Source organism: Protomyctophum bolini (genome assembly GCF_963924005.1).
Source record: "Protomyctophum bolini genome assembly, chromosome: 7".
NCBI classification, from domain to species: Eukaryota; Metazoa; Chordata; class Actinopteri; order Myctophiformes; family Myctophidae; genus Protomyctophum; species Protomyctophum bolini.
The window spans coordinates 44,234,703-44,250,198 of NC_137868.1; the positions used below are offsets into that span (position 1 = coordinate 44,234,703).

The 15,496-nt window shown below is 46.9% G+C and overlaps 1 protein-coding gene across 1 annotated transcript in view; it reads left to right on the plus strand.

The window, feature by feature from the left end:
- The window catches only part of LOC308318943 (voltage-dependent calcium channel gamma-6 subunit-like), a 43,418-nt gene extending 28,689 nt beyond the window's left edge, over positions 1-14,729 (plus strand). The window contains exons 2-4 of the mRNA XM_080768680.1: positions 10,578-10,652; positions 11,737-11,874; positions 12,432-14,729. Of these exons, the coding sequence (XP_080624806.1) occupies positions 10,578-10,652; positions 11,737-11,874; positions 12,432-12,676 (458 nt within the window). The 3' untranslated portion in view covers positions 12,677-14,729. The remainder of the gene's footprint in view (positions 1-10,577; positions 10,653-11,736; positions 11,875-12,431) is intronic.
- Positions 14,730-15,496: the final 767 nt, after the last annotated feature.

Genomic DNA, 15,496 nt, shown 5'->3' on the forward strand with positions numbered 1-15,496 from the left:
TAAAACACCAAAAGGGGGTTCCCACCCAGCATTGGTTAAGTAGCGTACTGTAGCTATACTTAAAGGAGAAGTCCACACCAAAACACCCCCTGAATCGGCCTATGATCCTGTCCCAACACACTGTACATGTTGGCTTTGAATTGTTTCATATAGATGCCCTAGATGTTCTCTATTTCCCACATGTTAAAATGCAGTCAGAAATAGAGCTATAGTTGTTTTCATTCTAATGCGGGTGTTTTAGTATAGCTCTCAACTTTATTTTGTCTTCGCGAATTGTCTATATTGGTAGTGACCTCATATGGTACTCACACATGCACACTCGAGCTGCCCCAAATAGCAGATCTACAAGCTCACAATGCATCGCATGGCAGTGCATTGAGAGCTGGTAAATGGGCTTTATTCTAATGGTGTTTAAATGTATACCAGTATATATATAGGGCCAAAGTGATTTATGTATAGGTTTTGTAATAACAAATCAAATCTATAAAGTCATTAAAGTAACTAAAAGTTTTCAGATACTTACAGTGGAGTAAAAGTATACAATATTGTCCTCTGAGATGTAGTGGAGTAGAAGTATTGGAAATTGGAGATACTCAAGCAAAGTACACATACCTCAACATTGTATACCTATAAGTACAGTACTTAAGTAAATGTACTCTGTTACTTTCCACCACTGTAAATGGCATTATTATGGCGATAACATGTTAGTGGAATACAGTCGATTGAAGTGTGTGTGTGTGTGTGTGTGTGTGTGTGTGTGTGTGTGTGTGTGTGTGTGTGTGTGTGTGTGTGTGTGTGTGTGTGTGTGTGTGTGTGTGTGTGTGTGTGTGTGTGTGTGTGTGTGTGTGTGTGTGTGTGTGTGTGTGTGTGTGTGTGTGTGTGTGTATATCTTGGAATGGAAAAAAATATGAAATATATATAGTTCTGGATTTACAGCTGAGGATATCTACAGATTTATAACCGACACAAGTGATCTCTGAGATCTGTGCGTGTGTGTGTGTGTGTGTGCGCGCGTGTGCATGCGTGTGTGCATGCGTGTGTGTGTGTGTGTGTGGTAATCTTGCAGAAGAGGGCCAGTGAGTATATATGAGGCAGGCTGTATTATATGTATGTATCTGGGTCATCCTACAGATAATGTGCAAATCGAGTCATTAACCCATTTTGCGCGGGAACCCGACATGTTAGCATCATGTCATGCTTTAGCTATTGAAAAACAGCAGATCTACAAGCTCATAGGTGGCGCGCTACGAGCTTGTAGGTCTGCTTTTTTTGAAAAATCGAAGAGCGACTGACATAGAAGACATTTTTTAGAATCTGATCTCAGGTCAGAATGAAAACTGTCAGGATGTATAGAAGACATTTTTAGGATCTGATCTCAGGTCAGAATGGGTTAAAGAAAGATGATGCTGAGCGAGAACTCCAGTTATGTCACGACGCGCGCCGTAGTCCAGCGTTTTCCGTGTCACGGACCCTGCTGCGTTGATGTGCGTTTGGGCCGCGGACCCCCCCCCCCCCCATCTAAAAAACGTTTTTTTTTTGCGCCATGGGGGACCCGCAGAAGAGAAGGTTTATGTAATGCAATGTTTCAGACATTTTAGTTATTTTTCAGAGATATATAAAAAAAAAAAATAGCAGATGTATACAAGCTTGCTACTTGCTTTTTTTTATTTGAATTGTCAAAAGTAACAGTTTTGAGGTTTCCACACGGCAGAGACGAGCCTGAGAATTATTGATGTATTGTTATGAAACGTTTTCTGTCTGTTTTCAGATCAACAACGCGTTAGAAATACCATCTCTGTCACGTGGAAATTGGAATGTCCCAAAACTGTCACTTTTTAACGTTTTCAGGATTTCAAATTAAAAAGCGACAAATAGCAGATGGACAAGCTGGAAGCGCGTGTCACTATAGTGTGATCAACTAAAAACAAAATCGTGAAAATGTGGCGCAACTCTTTGAATATATATTCTTTCAGAACGAAGGTTTTTAACTCAAATCTTCTGGGGAGTCCCCGGAACAAGATATTTTCAGATGGGGGGGGTCTGCGGCCAAATACAGATCATTCCGTGGGTCCTTGACATGGGAAGGTTGAGAACCACTGATATAGAAACCTATCAGAAAACTGTTAGTAGTTGTTGTTGTTGTTTTTTTTTAATCGACCTCGGGTCTAAATGGGTTAATTTACGAAAAAACCACTGAGAGTTAAAATATGGAGATAAGAGTTTTCTTCCCACGACAGCGTCCCGACGTATACGATATCATAGCGTCTATTTATCTGCCGGATGCTTCTAGAGACAGACGACGTGGGTGTCCTGGGAGAGAGAGAGAGAGAGAGAGAGAGAGAGAGAGAGAGACGGTCTCTTTTCCGTATAGAGCAGCCATCCAAACACGCTTGGCCCGCACAGGGCCGTCGTCACAGAGGCGCTGCGGGCAACGCGGCGTTTGGAGAGAAAACGATTGTCTTTGTTGTCTCCGTTTTTTTTTGTTTTACGGCCCCCGTTCGCACGCTTCTGTTACCCGTCACGTCCCAATTGTCATCTATCTATCTATCTATCTATCTATCTATCTATCTATCTATCTATCTATCTATCTATCTATCTATCTATCTATCTATCTATCTATCTATCTCCACCACCAAAGGTCTCTTCTGGCGACTGCGAAATATTATCATATCCTCGCTGTTGCGGCGTGTGTGTGTGTGTGTGTGTGTGTGTGTTGTGAGTGAAAGTCTCTCTCCTCTGTGCCAGTGAAGCCAAGCGGAATGTGACCACTTCACAGTTTAAATCTAAATATAGAGGGAGAGAGAGACAGAGACAGACAGAGAGAGAGAGAGAGAGAGAGAGAGAGATCTAGTGGGGTTACTCAACCAACCCCACTACTTAACACATAGACTGCTACAGGTTCTAGCGGACCCTGGCTTACTGGTGCTGAAGGCTTAACATGGGCTTTTTGAGCTTTTTGGGGGGCCCACAGCGAGGGGCCTCTTATAGCGAGAATCACAATCGCATAAATAAAAAGAAAGCCCAACTTGTCCACTTCAATTTAAAAAAAAATTATGATTCTACCATCTTCCATTCTGGAGATATTGACCTTTTTCTAACACCTGCTTTTGCCTGCACGCTGCTTGTGAAAAAAAACAACAGAGATATGGAGGCCTGAAGTTGACAGACATTTCAGTTCAGTTTTTTTAGTTCAAAAGACCGATATAAAATTGAGCACAAATAATATCCTATACAAACCATATACCGAATGAAAGCCCTGAATGTCTACTTTTAGGAGGAAAACAGTACACATTGTACACATATACAGTTTGTCACTAATTGGCTATTGAATGCAGCTTGCGCCCACCAGAGAACTTTAGAGAAGGCATGGACCCGAAGAACTATTATTCACAAAATAAGGCCTATAGCGACATGTACATACTATATACCGTATGAAACAGTAGACTCTCTGCTTTCATAAGAAAAATACCACCCAGAAAAATCACACCCCTGTGAAGTGAGCAGTGCAATTGCACTGCTCACTTCACAGGGGTGTGATTTTTATTATTATTACAGTATTAGTATTTTTCTTATGAAAGCAGAGAGTCGACTGTTTCATACGGTATATAGTATGTACATGTCGCTATAGGCCTTATTTTGTGAATAATAGTTATTCAGGCCCATGCCATCTCTAAAGTTCTCTGAAAAAGATAATTTTAGAGAGCATGGACCTAACAACTAAAAATTCACAAAATAAGGCCTATAGCGACATGTACATACTATATACCGTATGAAACAGAATACTCTCTGCTTTCATAAGAAAAATACTAATACTGTAATAATAATAGAAATCACACCCCAGTGAAGTGAGCAGTGCAATGTTGCACTGCTCACTTCACAACATTGCACTGCTCACTTCACAGGGGTGTGATTTTTATTATTACGAGTAAGACGCGCGAACGCGGAAGGCGAACGCAGATCGTAAATTGCAATAACAATTAGAATAAATTACAGACATGATCTGCAGGGTGTCATAGTTAGTGCTTGGACCACGCCAGCTCCATATATGGTCACAAAAGACGCCATCACACTCATGTCACCATGACTCAGCCATAACCATATAAGGAGTCCCCAAAGCAGGACCACGCCATCACACTCATGTCACCATGACTCACAAATCACTCAGCTCCATATATGGGCACAAAAGGGCCAGGTCCACATATACAGTAAGCGGGACAGACAGACACACACACACACACACACACACACACACAGACAGACAGACAGACAGACAGACGTGATCTGCTAGGTCTCATAGTAAGTGCTCATTGCATTCGCAATTACAGTATTAGTTTTTTTCTTATGAAAGCAGAGAGTCTTGATGCACATTATCTGATCATAAAACGGACTTGGAAACTTTCTTCAATCGTAGCCCCATATGTGCCCTCTCCCTACGCTCATTGAACTCATTCTGTGATTCGAGCTACAAACAATCGCAGTAACGGGGGGGGGGGGGGGGGCAACTAGGCTTTGAGGAAATGATCTTGCATAATCAACATTATTGTCGATTGTCGTGTGCCGCTCCAAACATGTCCAGACATACCACTAACCTCATCGATCCAGTCTCGCGTATCTATAAGGTGAGACGCGAGACTGGATCGGATTGTGTCTGGACATGTTTGGGAAAAAAAACAAGAAAAACAACGACTCAACGAGATGGATGCGGCAGCAGAAGCAGCACGTCAACGTATTTGGAAGAAAAAAAACGAGAAAGCACCACCTGTCGTTGCAAGACAAACACCCGTATGTTGCTGATAGACAGATAATAATCGATCCGATTTTGTCCTGCCGTTCATTTTATCACATTAGGTGCAGGGCAGGCTGCTCGACGGTGAGTTTATAATAGCCTGTTGTAACGAGAAAGGGGGATGGATTGGATGGTTGGATTGCGAGCAGCGCAGCAGCGCAGCAGCAGCAGCAGTACGGCTTGCGATCAGCGACCAACGTATCATGGCGGGCCCTCGATAATGATGTGCAATCTGTCCATGACTAACTCCACATGTGTCTGGCAAACGTTACGTTATGAAATCAAATGCCGATCGTTGCAGGTTTATATACGGGCAGAGAGCAAATCGCGTTGTATCTTGTTCCGAGAATGAGAGCGCAAGCCTTGCAGTTGAAACCAGTGGGGACTCGGGAGTGGGGGGGGAACTGCCAATGCGATCCAAGAGGAAGAGACCCCCCCCCCCACCATTCTCCCTCGGGAGAAACCATGTAGAAACAGGAGGGGAGGGGGAATCGAGTGTATTCACACAAACAAGAGCATTGTCCCATCCATTTTAGATCCCCTGACATCTGCGTTGGTCTATGCCGGACGGCCGTATCCATTACGTCGTACGTCCTCGCATAGACCAACCAATAGGCGGTGCCAGACGCTTCTCAGACCAACACCTCTTTTCAGCAGGGGGGGGTTTTAACTCTTTTTAGAGCCGATCGGTGTTACATTATGAGTTGTCCGGGCGCAAATATAGTTGAACAATAGTAATCAATAAAAAAACGTTTTTTGGCCCATAAAACGTATAAAAACGTTATGCGCTTCTTGCGCTTGGCTATAATAAAACGTTTAAAAACGCTTTGCGCATTCGATGAGTTAAAACGGAAAATACATTTGTTAGATGTGTGCAGGTTAAAATGAAATCACACTCGTGAAGTGATGTGAGCGTGTTAGTTGATGTTGTCACGTCTGTGAAGAGTGAAATAAATGGATTGCGAGATATCAGCGAGATGGCTGGCATATACATTACATCATAAATGACCCTATAAACAAACATTAAAAGTCCACAGACTTTTGGCTGGGACGGGAAATATTTAATTATATAGGCTCTCTCTCGACAAACATTAAACGTCCATATGAGGCTGCCCTTATGTCGTACAGTATAAGTTCGGAAAAGCCATGCATTGGACGGACTAGCACCCCTCCAATGCAAAGAAAGGAAGGACAAGGAGACACTGTTTTTAATGCTCTCTCTCTCTCTCTCTCTCTCTCTCTCTCTCCTCCTGTCACCTCTCCATCTGCCCTCTTCCCCCCTCCCTCCCCCACACACACTCCCTCACGCCAACCCTCCCATCCATCCAGATGGATGGGTGTTTAAATGATCGCTAAACATCTGCATTGCTTAATTTACAAGAAGTCTATATACACAATTGGAGCATGTTAGAAGAATTGTTTTATTTTATTTTATCAACTTTTGCCTGTTCTGTCTCCTCTCCTCCCCTTCCGTCTGTCATTCTGTTTCCTCCCCTTCCGTCTGTCATTCTGTCTCCTCTCCTCCCCTTCCGTCTGTCATTCTGTTTCCTCTCCTCCCCTTCCGTCTGTCATTCTGTTTCCTCCCCTTCCGTCTGTCATTCTGTCTCCTCTCCTCCCCTTCCGTCTGTCATTCTGTTTCCTCTCCTCCCCTTCCGTCTGTCATTCTGTCTCCTCTCCTCCCCTTCCGTCTGTCATTCTGTTTCCTCTCCTCCCCTTCCGTCTGTCATTCTGTTTCCTCCCCTTCCGTCTGTCATTCTGTCTCCTCTCCTCCCCTTCCGTCTGTCATTCTGTTTCCTCTCCTCCCCTTCCGTCTGTCATTCTGTTTCCTCCCCTTCCGTCTGTCATTCTGTCTCCTCTCCTCCCCTTCCGTCTGTCATTCTGTTTCCTCTCCTCCCCTTCCGTCTGTCATTCTGTCTCCTCTCCTCCCCTTCCGTCTGTCATTCTGTTTCCTCTCCTCCCCTTCCGTCTGTCATTCTGTCTCCTCTCCTCCCCTTCCGTCTGTCATTCTGTCTCCTCTCCTCCCCTTCCGTCTGTCATTCTGTCTCCTCTCCTCCCCTTCCGTCTGTCATTCTGTTTCCTCTCCTCCCCTTCCGTCTGTCATTCTGTCTCCTCTCCTCCCCTTCCGTCTGTCATTCTGTCTCCTCTCCTCCCCTTCCGTCTGTCATTCTGTCTCCTCTCCTCCCCTTCCGTCTGTCATTCTGTCTCCTCTCCTCCCCTTCCGTCTGTCATTCTGTCTCCTCTCCTCCCCTTCCGTCTGTCATTCTGTTTCCTCTCCTCCCCTTCCGTCTGTCATTCTGTTTCCTCTCCTCCCCTTCCGTCTGTCATTCTGTTTCCTCTCCTTCCGTCTGTCATTCTGTCTCCTCTCCTCCCCTTCCGTCTGTCATTCTGTTTCCTCCCCTTCCGTCTGTCATTCTGTCTCCTCTCCTCCCCTTCCGTCTGTCATTCTGTTTCCTCTCCTCCCCTTCCGTCTGTCATTCTGTCTCCTCTCCTCCCCTTCCGTCTGTCATTCTGTCTCCTCTCCTCCCCTTCCGTCTGTCATTCTGTTTCCTCTCCTCCCCTTCCGTCTGTCATTCTGTCTCCTCTCCTCCCCTTCCGTCTGTCATTCTGTCTCCTCTCCTCCCCTTCCGTCTGTCATTCTGTTTCCTCTCCTCCCCTTCCGTCTGTCATTCTGTCTCCTCTCCTCCCCTTCCGTCTGTCATTCTGTCTCCTCTCCTCCCCTTCCGTCTGTCATTCTGTTTCCTCTCCTCTCCTTCCGTCTGTCATTCTGTCTCCTCTCCTCTCCTTCCGTCTGTCATTCTGTCTCCTCTCCTCCCCTTCCGTCTGTCATTCTGTCTCCTCTCCTCTCCTTCCGTCTGTCATTCTGTCTCCTCTCCTCCCCTTCCGTCTGTCATTCTGTTTCCTCTCCTTCCGTCTGTCATTCTGTCTCCTCTCCTCCCCTTCCGTCTGTCATTCTGTCTCCTCTCCTCTCCTTCCGTCTGTCATTCTGTCTCCTCTCCTCTCCTTCCGTCTGTCATTCTGTCTCCTCTCCTCTCCTTCCGTCTGTCATTCTGTTTCCTCTCCTCCCCTTCCGTCTGTCATTCTGTTTCCTCTCCTCCCCTTCCGTCTGTCATTCTGTCTCCTCTCCTCTCCTTCCGTCTGTCATTCTGTTTCCTCTCCTCCCCTTCCGTCTGTCATTCTGTCTCCTCTCCTCCCCTTCCGTCTGTCATTCTGTCTCCTCTCCTCCCCTTCCGTCTGTCATTCTGTCTCCTCTCCTCTCCTTCCGTCTGTCATTCTGTCTCCTCTCCTCTCCTTCCGTCTGTCATTCTGTCTCCTCTCCTCCCCTTCCGTCTGTCATTCTGTTTCCTCTCCTTCCGTCTGTCATTCTGTCTCCTCTCCTCCCCTTCCGTCTGTCATTCTGTCTCCTCTCCTCTCCTTCCGTCTGTCATTCTGTCTCCTCTCCTCTCCTTCCGTCTGTCATTCTGTCTCCTCTCCTCTCCTTCCGTCTGTCATTCTGTCTCCTCTCCTCCCCTTCCGTCTGTCATTCTGTCTCCTCTCCTCTCCTTCCGTCTGTCATTCTGTCTCCTCTCCTCCCCTTCCGTCTGTCATTCTGTTTCCTCTCCTCTCCTTCCGTCTGTCATTCTGTCTCCTCTCCTCTCCTTCCGTCTGTCATTCTGTCTCCTCTCCTCCCCTTCCGTCTGTCATTCTGTTTCCTCCCCTTCCGTCTGTCATTCTGTCTCCTCTCCTCCCCTTCCGTCTGTCATTCTGTTTCCTCTCCTCCCCTTCCGTCTGTCATTCTGTCTCCTCTCCTCCCCTTCCGTCTGTCATTCTGTTTCCTCTCCTCTCCTTCCGTCTGTCATTCTGTTTCCTCTCCTCCCCTTCCGTCTGTCATTCTGTCTCCTCTCCTCCCCTTCCGTCTGTCATTCTGTTTCCTCTCCTCCCCTTCCGTCTGTCATTCTGTCTCCTCTCCTCTCCTTCCGTCTGTCATTCTGTCTCCTCTCCTCCCCTTCCGTCTGTCATTCTGTTTCCTCTCCTCTCCTTCCGTCTGTCATTCTGTTTCCTCTCCTCCCCTTCCGTCTGTCATTCTGTCTCCTCTCCTCCCCTTCCGTCTGTCATTCTGTTTCCTCTCCTCCCCTTCCGTCTGTCATTCTGTCTCCTCTCCTCTCCTTCCGTCTGTCATTCTGTCTCCTCTCCTCCCCTTCCGTCTGTCATTCTGTCTCCTCTCCTCCCCTTCCGTCTGTCATTCTGTCTCCTCTCCTCCCCTTCCGTCTGTCATTCTGTCTCCTCTCCTCCCCTTCCGTCTGTCATTCTGTCTCCTCTCCTCCCCTTCCGTCTGTCATTCTGTCTCCTCTCCTCCCCTTCCGTCTGTCATTCTGTTTCCTCTCCTCCCCTTCCGTCTGTCATTCTGTCTCCTCTCCTCCCCTTCCGTCTGTCATTCTGTTTCCTGTCCTCCCCTTCCGTCTGTCATTCTGTCTCCTCTCCTCCCCTTCCGTCTGTCATTCTGTTTCCTCTCCTCCCCTTCCGTCTGTCATTCTGTCTCCTCTCCTCCCCTTCCGTCTGTCATTCTGTTTCCTCTCCTCCCCTTCCGTCTGTCATTCTGTCTCCTCTCCTCCCCTTCCGTCTGTCATTCTGTTTCCTCTCCTCCCCTTCCGTCTGTCATTCTGTTTCCTCTCCTCTCCTTCCGTCTGTCATTCTGTCTCCTCTCCTCCCCTTCCGTCTGTCATTCTGTCTCCTCTCCTCCCCTTCCGTCTGTCATTCTGTTTCCTCCCCTTCCGTCTGTCATTCTGTCTCCTCTCCTCCCCTTCCGTCTGTCATTCTGTCTCCTCTCCTCTCCTTCCGTCTGTCATTCTGTCTCCTCTCCTCCCCTTCCGTCTGTCATTCTGTCTCCTCTCCTCCCCTTCCGTCTGTCATTCTGTTTCCTCCCCTTCCGTCTGTCATTCTGTCTCCTCTCCTCCCCTTCCGTCTGTCATTCTGTCTCCTCTCCTCTCCTTCCGTCTGTCATTCTGTCTCCTCTCCTCCCCTTCCGTCTGTCATTCTGTTTCCTCTCCTCTCCTTCCGTCTGTCATTCTGTCTCCTCTCCTCCCCTTCCGTCTGTCATTCTGTCTCCTCTCCTCCCCTTCCGTCTGTCATTCTGTCTCCTCTCCTCTCCTTCCGTCTGTCATTCTGTCTCCTCTCCTCCCCTTCCGTCTGTCATTCTGTTTCCTCTCCTCCCCTTCCGTCTGTCATTCTGTTTCCTCTCCTCCCCTTCCGTCTGTCATTCTGTCTCCTCCCCTTCCGTCTGTCATTCTGTCTCCTCTCCTCCCCTTCCGTCTGTCATTCTGTTTCCTCTCCTCCCCTTCCGTCTGTCATTCTGTCTCCTCTCCTCCCCTTCCGTCTGTCATTCTGTTTCCTCTCCTCCCCTTCCGTCTGTCATTCTGTCTCCTCTCCTCCCCTTCCGTCTGTCATTCTGTTTCCTCTCCTCCCCTTCCGTCTGCACTCATCTTCTCATTTCTATAGACATCTTTTTCTCTCTCTCTTTCATATCCCATCCATCCATCTCTCTCTGTCTTGCTTCCCCTCTCTCTCTCTCTCTCTCTCTCTCTCTCTGGTGGCACCATAATGTGCGAGACTCAGAGTGTGCTTGCATGTGTGTGTGTGTGTGTGTGTGTGTGTGTGTGTGTGTGTGTATGGGGGGATATAAATAGGAGAAGATGCCTGCGAGGAAAGAGCGCATGGATGCGCATGAGAAGCCACATCATACATAACCAGCAACCTGTGTGTGTGTGTGTGTGCGCATGGGCATGTGTCTGATCATTGTGTCTTTTTCCACACACAGAAACCAACTGTACTTACTTCAAATTCTTCACCTCTGGGGAGAGCGCCGTCATTTTCGGCAAGACCGCCAACAAGAGTGAGATACTGTACACTACACGTTGTTCACCCCTGATCCTATACTCTCTCTCTGCACTTCACAACACTTCACAACATCTGAGTCAGTGTTTCTGGCAGCAAATTTCTATTTTAGTTTAGTCATATAGAGTAGAGCGTCGCAGTCCCGCCCCCCTTTCATGACGACGCCAGGCCCAGGAAATAGTTTCCAATGCAAAATGTATTTATTTAAAGACCTTTATAAGCGTCGTACAAAGCCAACTCTTGTCGTGACAAATCATGACGACAACATTTTGGACCAAACGAATAATTACAAAGAAGAAAAACAACAACAAAAAAGTGTTGTATAACCTGCCGTTTTCTTCTTCTTTCTAATTATTTGTTCAGCCCGAAAAATTTTGTTTGTCGTCATGATTTGTCACGACAAGAGTTGTCTTTGTCCGCGGCGTATAAACGTCTTTAAATAAATACTTTCTGAAAAGTCTATGAGGGAAATGAACGGGGATTTATTTTCCGGGTCTCTCGAGGGGGGGGGGGGGGGCGGGACTGCGACGCTCTATAGTCTTTGGAATTAAACTTAATTTAGTTTTAGTGATAGTCTAGTTTTAGTCGACTAAATCTACAGTTGATTTAGTGATTTTTAGACTTGCATGCGACCAAGTGTACAATGATCTCTTCTCCACTATAGTCCCTTCCTGACATTTTAGTCTAGTTTTTGTTTGCTGAAGAAGAATCTATATATTTAGTCTTAGTTTTAGTCATCATAGCTTTATAGTTTCCATGTAGTTTCCATTTAGTTTTCGTCAGTGAAGAAAAGGTAGTCGACGAACATTTTTCGTCTTAGTTTTAGTCGATGAAATCAACACTGATTTGAGTATTTTATTCCCCCCACTGTAATGAACACATACAGTATCATCTTGTCTGTCTTACCCAGCGACTCCTTGACCTCCTTCTTCCCTTGTTTCTTCCTAGAAGTCACTATTCTTACGTTAACAAAGAAATACAAAGACAATTGTGAAATCTCGGGTTAAAATGACCTCTGTCTTGTATACTTGCATACTTTCCGTCCACTTTTCTCCATGTGACGTCTCGTGCGTGCCTCTCAGACCTGAGCCTGTCGGCGGCCATCTTGGCTCTGTTCAGTCTGACCATGATGGTGATGGGCTCCATCTGTATCACCATGTCCATCAGCAAATCGGTGCCCTTCTTCCTCAAGCCCGCCTCCTTCTGCTTCATCCTATCAGGTGAGACCCCCAACGCCACCCTCCTCCCCGCGCTGTGAACTCGTATGTCGGCTATTTTCACAATATTTATCTGTGGAACAGAGTCAAACTTAATGGGTACATTTAATTATACATTAATTAACAACATGTTTTCAGATGGGAGTCGGCGGCCAAATGCAGGTATTTTTGGGGCGTCCTTTGACATGAAAATGTTTGAGAACGACTGACACAGAAACATAGCGGTTTTTCAGAAAACTGTCAGGATTTGGAAGACATTTTGTAGAATCTTTTCTCATGTCTAAATGGGTTAATTGGCTTTAATTGACGTGGATTAATGGCAATGGCGTGAAGTGGGTTAATTTACAAGAACAAGACTGACATGCACATGAGGGTTGATTACAAAATGAGACACAGCTGGAGCAAACCAACATATAGAACCGCATGAAAACTAGACCAGGGAACAAAACATAGAAATACAAGACCTATATAGACTGTACAATAAAATGACAAAAGTCTGTGACTGTGACACTCTATCCTTGTATTACTCGTCTATGCTCCCCTCCCTCCGTCCCCTCCAGGTCTCCTCATCCTGGCGTCCATCGCCGTCTTCCACCAGTCCGTGCTGGCCCTGCTGGCTAGCGACCACACCATGCCGCTGCACCACGAGCTCTCCTGGTCGGTGTCGTGCGTGGGCGCCGCCGGGGCCGTGCTCATGGCGGCGGGGCTCCTCTTCCTCCTGCTCTCGCTGCCGTACAACCCCTTCCAGAAGTGCCTGCCTCAGGGGGGCGCCGACGACGACGGGGGCACCGCCGCCGCCACCTAGCGCTTGAATCCCCCCCCCCCGTGGAGAGCCACGCGTGTTACCCAAGGACTGTCCAAAGAGGACGTGACGCGAAGACCGTACGGGCGACGCCATGTTGCTCCATGGAAGGAAAGAAACATGCTGCAATGGAGACCAAGGAAGCTGAACGCGGAAGTGTTGGCTGCATATATGCGTTTCTTTCCTTCCATGGAGCAACATGGAGCAACGTGTACGGTCTTCGCGTCTCGTCCTCTTTAGACAGTCCTTGGTGTTACCTGGGAAGTTGCTGAATGAGAGAGAGAGAGGGAGAGAGAGTCATCATAACCTTTATTTAAAACTCAGAGTTTATTGAGGGGCAGGGCCCTCGTTTTCAATGTATGCGCCGAAATACAAAACACAAAATCAAACAATATGCATTTAAATACAGCAATGTCAAATATCAAATATATGGAAGACGGAAAGTATACTCAAAACTAAAAGAACTATAACAGAGAATTAATAATGATATATTTTTTAGGGACTTCTGGAGCTCTTTCCCAATCAAATGGAGCACTGACGACAGAGAAAGCTGCTTTTGCCAATAGCTCTGGGTTTAGCAAATGGAACCTTGAGACGGCGTGTGCGTGCATGCTTGTGCGTGCTTGTGCGCGCATGTGTGCTTGTGCGCGCATGTGTGCTTGTGCGCGCATGTGTGCTTGTGCGCGCATGTGTGCTTGTGCGCGCATGTGTGCTTGTGCGCGTGCGTGCACACCTGTGAGCTAATGGTCACCTTAGTTGATCAGCGAGCGGTGTTTCTCCAACTGACTATTTTGACTATTTAAAAAACAACACAGCTTGTATAGATGCAGGCAATTTCACCTCACACAATGTTTTAAACGCTAAACTGTTTTCAGACATATCAAATGTTGATATGACAGTTTGAGACGCACTGGGGGGTCAGAGAGCTCGTGGTACGGGTTATTGATCTATTCAAAAGCTACATTTTTTTTGCCCAGAAATGCAGTTGATTTATTCCGCAATCGATCCCACGCCAGTCACCGCCACGAGTCCACGACCGTTGGCTGTCCTGCACGTCAACTCATTTGTCTCTGGAGGAGTGAACGAACGTGTCAAAGTTTAAAGACCCCGTCCTGTCGTCATCTCCACATTTCAACTTTTTATGTTTTGTTTTTGTTGTAAATCAATGCCCCCTATTACATCATCACACAAGAGCGTCTCACAAAAGCCGTGGAAATAGTGTCAATTTGGGGGTCCTTGACATGAACAAGTGTGAAACCACTGAACATAATTATAGGCTAGTCAGGGAGTGACTCTAGCAGCACCCCCCCCCCACCAATACCCCATGACCAATCAGAACCCGTGAGGTGTTTTCTCCCGTTTGCGTATACAGTGATCGGAGGCTTTCCAGACTTGAAGCGAGACTTGGTCCTCCGAACATCCAGACCCCCAGGAACACACCCATGGGGGGTCAGCCCGGTTACCGTGTGGGGCTCCCTGCACTGTACTGAACTGTAACACTCCAAATCATCATACAGTGTGTGTGTGAGTGAGTGTGCAACAGTGCACACTTGGTTGTGAAACTGAAAACCAACCAAAAGCTATTTTCGTGCTCGGACAGACCCTGCAGCCAGCCAGGGACAGACAGACCCAGCCAGCCAGGGACACACATAGTTGTCTATAGGAGTGGTGTACTTGCACCACTCTCAAAATGGGGGGGGGGAGAGATTGTGAAGAACTGAGTAGCCATTTGTGTCACTTATCTATGTTACATGGTCGCTCTGTCTATTCAGATAGGACCCGGGGGGGAAATCAAATATTTAGGCCTCGTTTTTTTATTTTTTTCCTTTTTGAGCCGCCCACCGCCGTATCCATTAGACTGCTTGTAGGCCATCCCATCCTTTGAAAGGTCACGTGTCTTTTGATGGCCACATTATGTCCACAAAAATGGCCCTGCTGCCATGGCAACCATCAATATGGAGGAGGAGTGACACTGCAGCTAGGCAGTAATGGTAGCAAATAGCAATGCAGTGGGAGGGGGTGGGTGGGTGTGCGTGTGTGTGTGTGTGTGTGTGTGTGCGTGTGTGTGTGTGTGTGTGTGTGTGTGTGTGTGTGTGTGTGTGTGTGTGTGTGTGTGTGTGTGTGTGGATCTGCTACTTTTGATGCTTCTGCGTGACTGTGGCTGTATAGTGTGATCAAGTAGGGCAGTTAATTTTCCCCATAAACTTAAAAAGTTAGAATTATGGAGATGAGACGTCTCTGCCCCGACAGTGACATAAAGTCTATAAATCATGGCTTCTCAGTGTCTGGCGCGGAGACACAGATGGGCTGTGATGTGAATCACATCTCATTCTGGTCCACCTCACACTGTGGGTCAAATATGATCAGCGAAAATAATATGCGGTTCCATGTGGTTTTTCTGCTGTTTGTCAGACCAGATCAGGGGGTCTCGACTTTTTTTGGCAGCATGTGGTGGACCCCCCCCCCCCCCCCCCGGAAATATGCTTTGGCCATGTCTCGCGACACCCGCCACACCCCCTCCTCCTCCTCACCCCCAATGCAATAATAAATAAAGTCATGTAATAATGTGAATAGATGAATAGTGTGAATGTAATTAATTATAAAAATAATAGAGAAAATATGTCGTGAATGAATACTGAAACCAGATGTAATCATTAAGGTGAAGTTCATGCATGCACTCTATAAACTCTTCATTTCCACTTTCCAGTCAGTTGCGAAATAAAATATGTATTTATTTTTTATTTTTTTGAAAATAATTTGGGGACCCCCCCAAAATAATTTGGGGGACCCCCCATAATATAATTTGTCGACCCCCACGGGTTG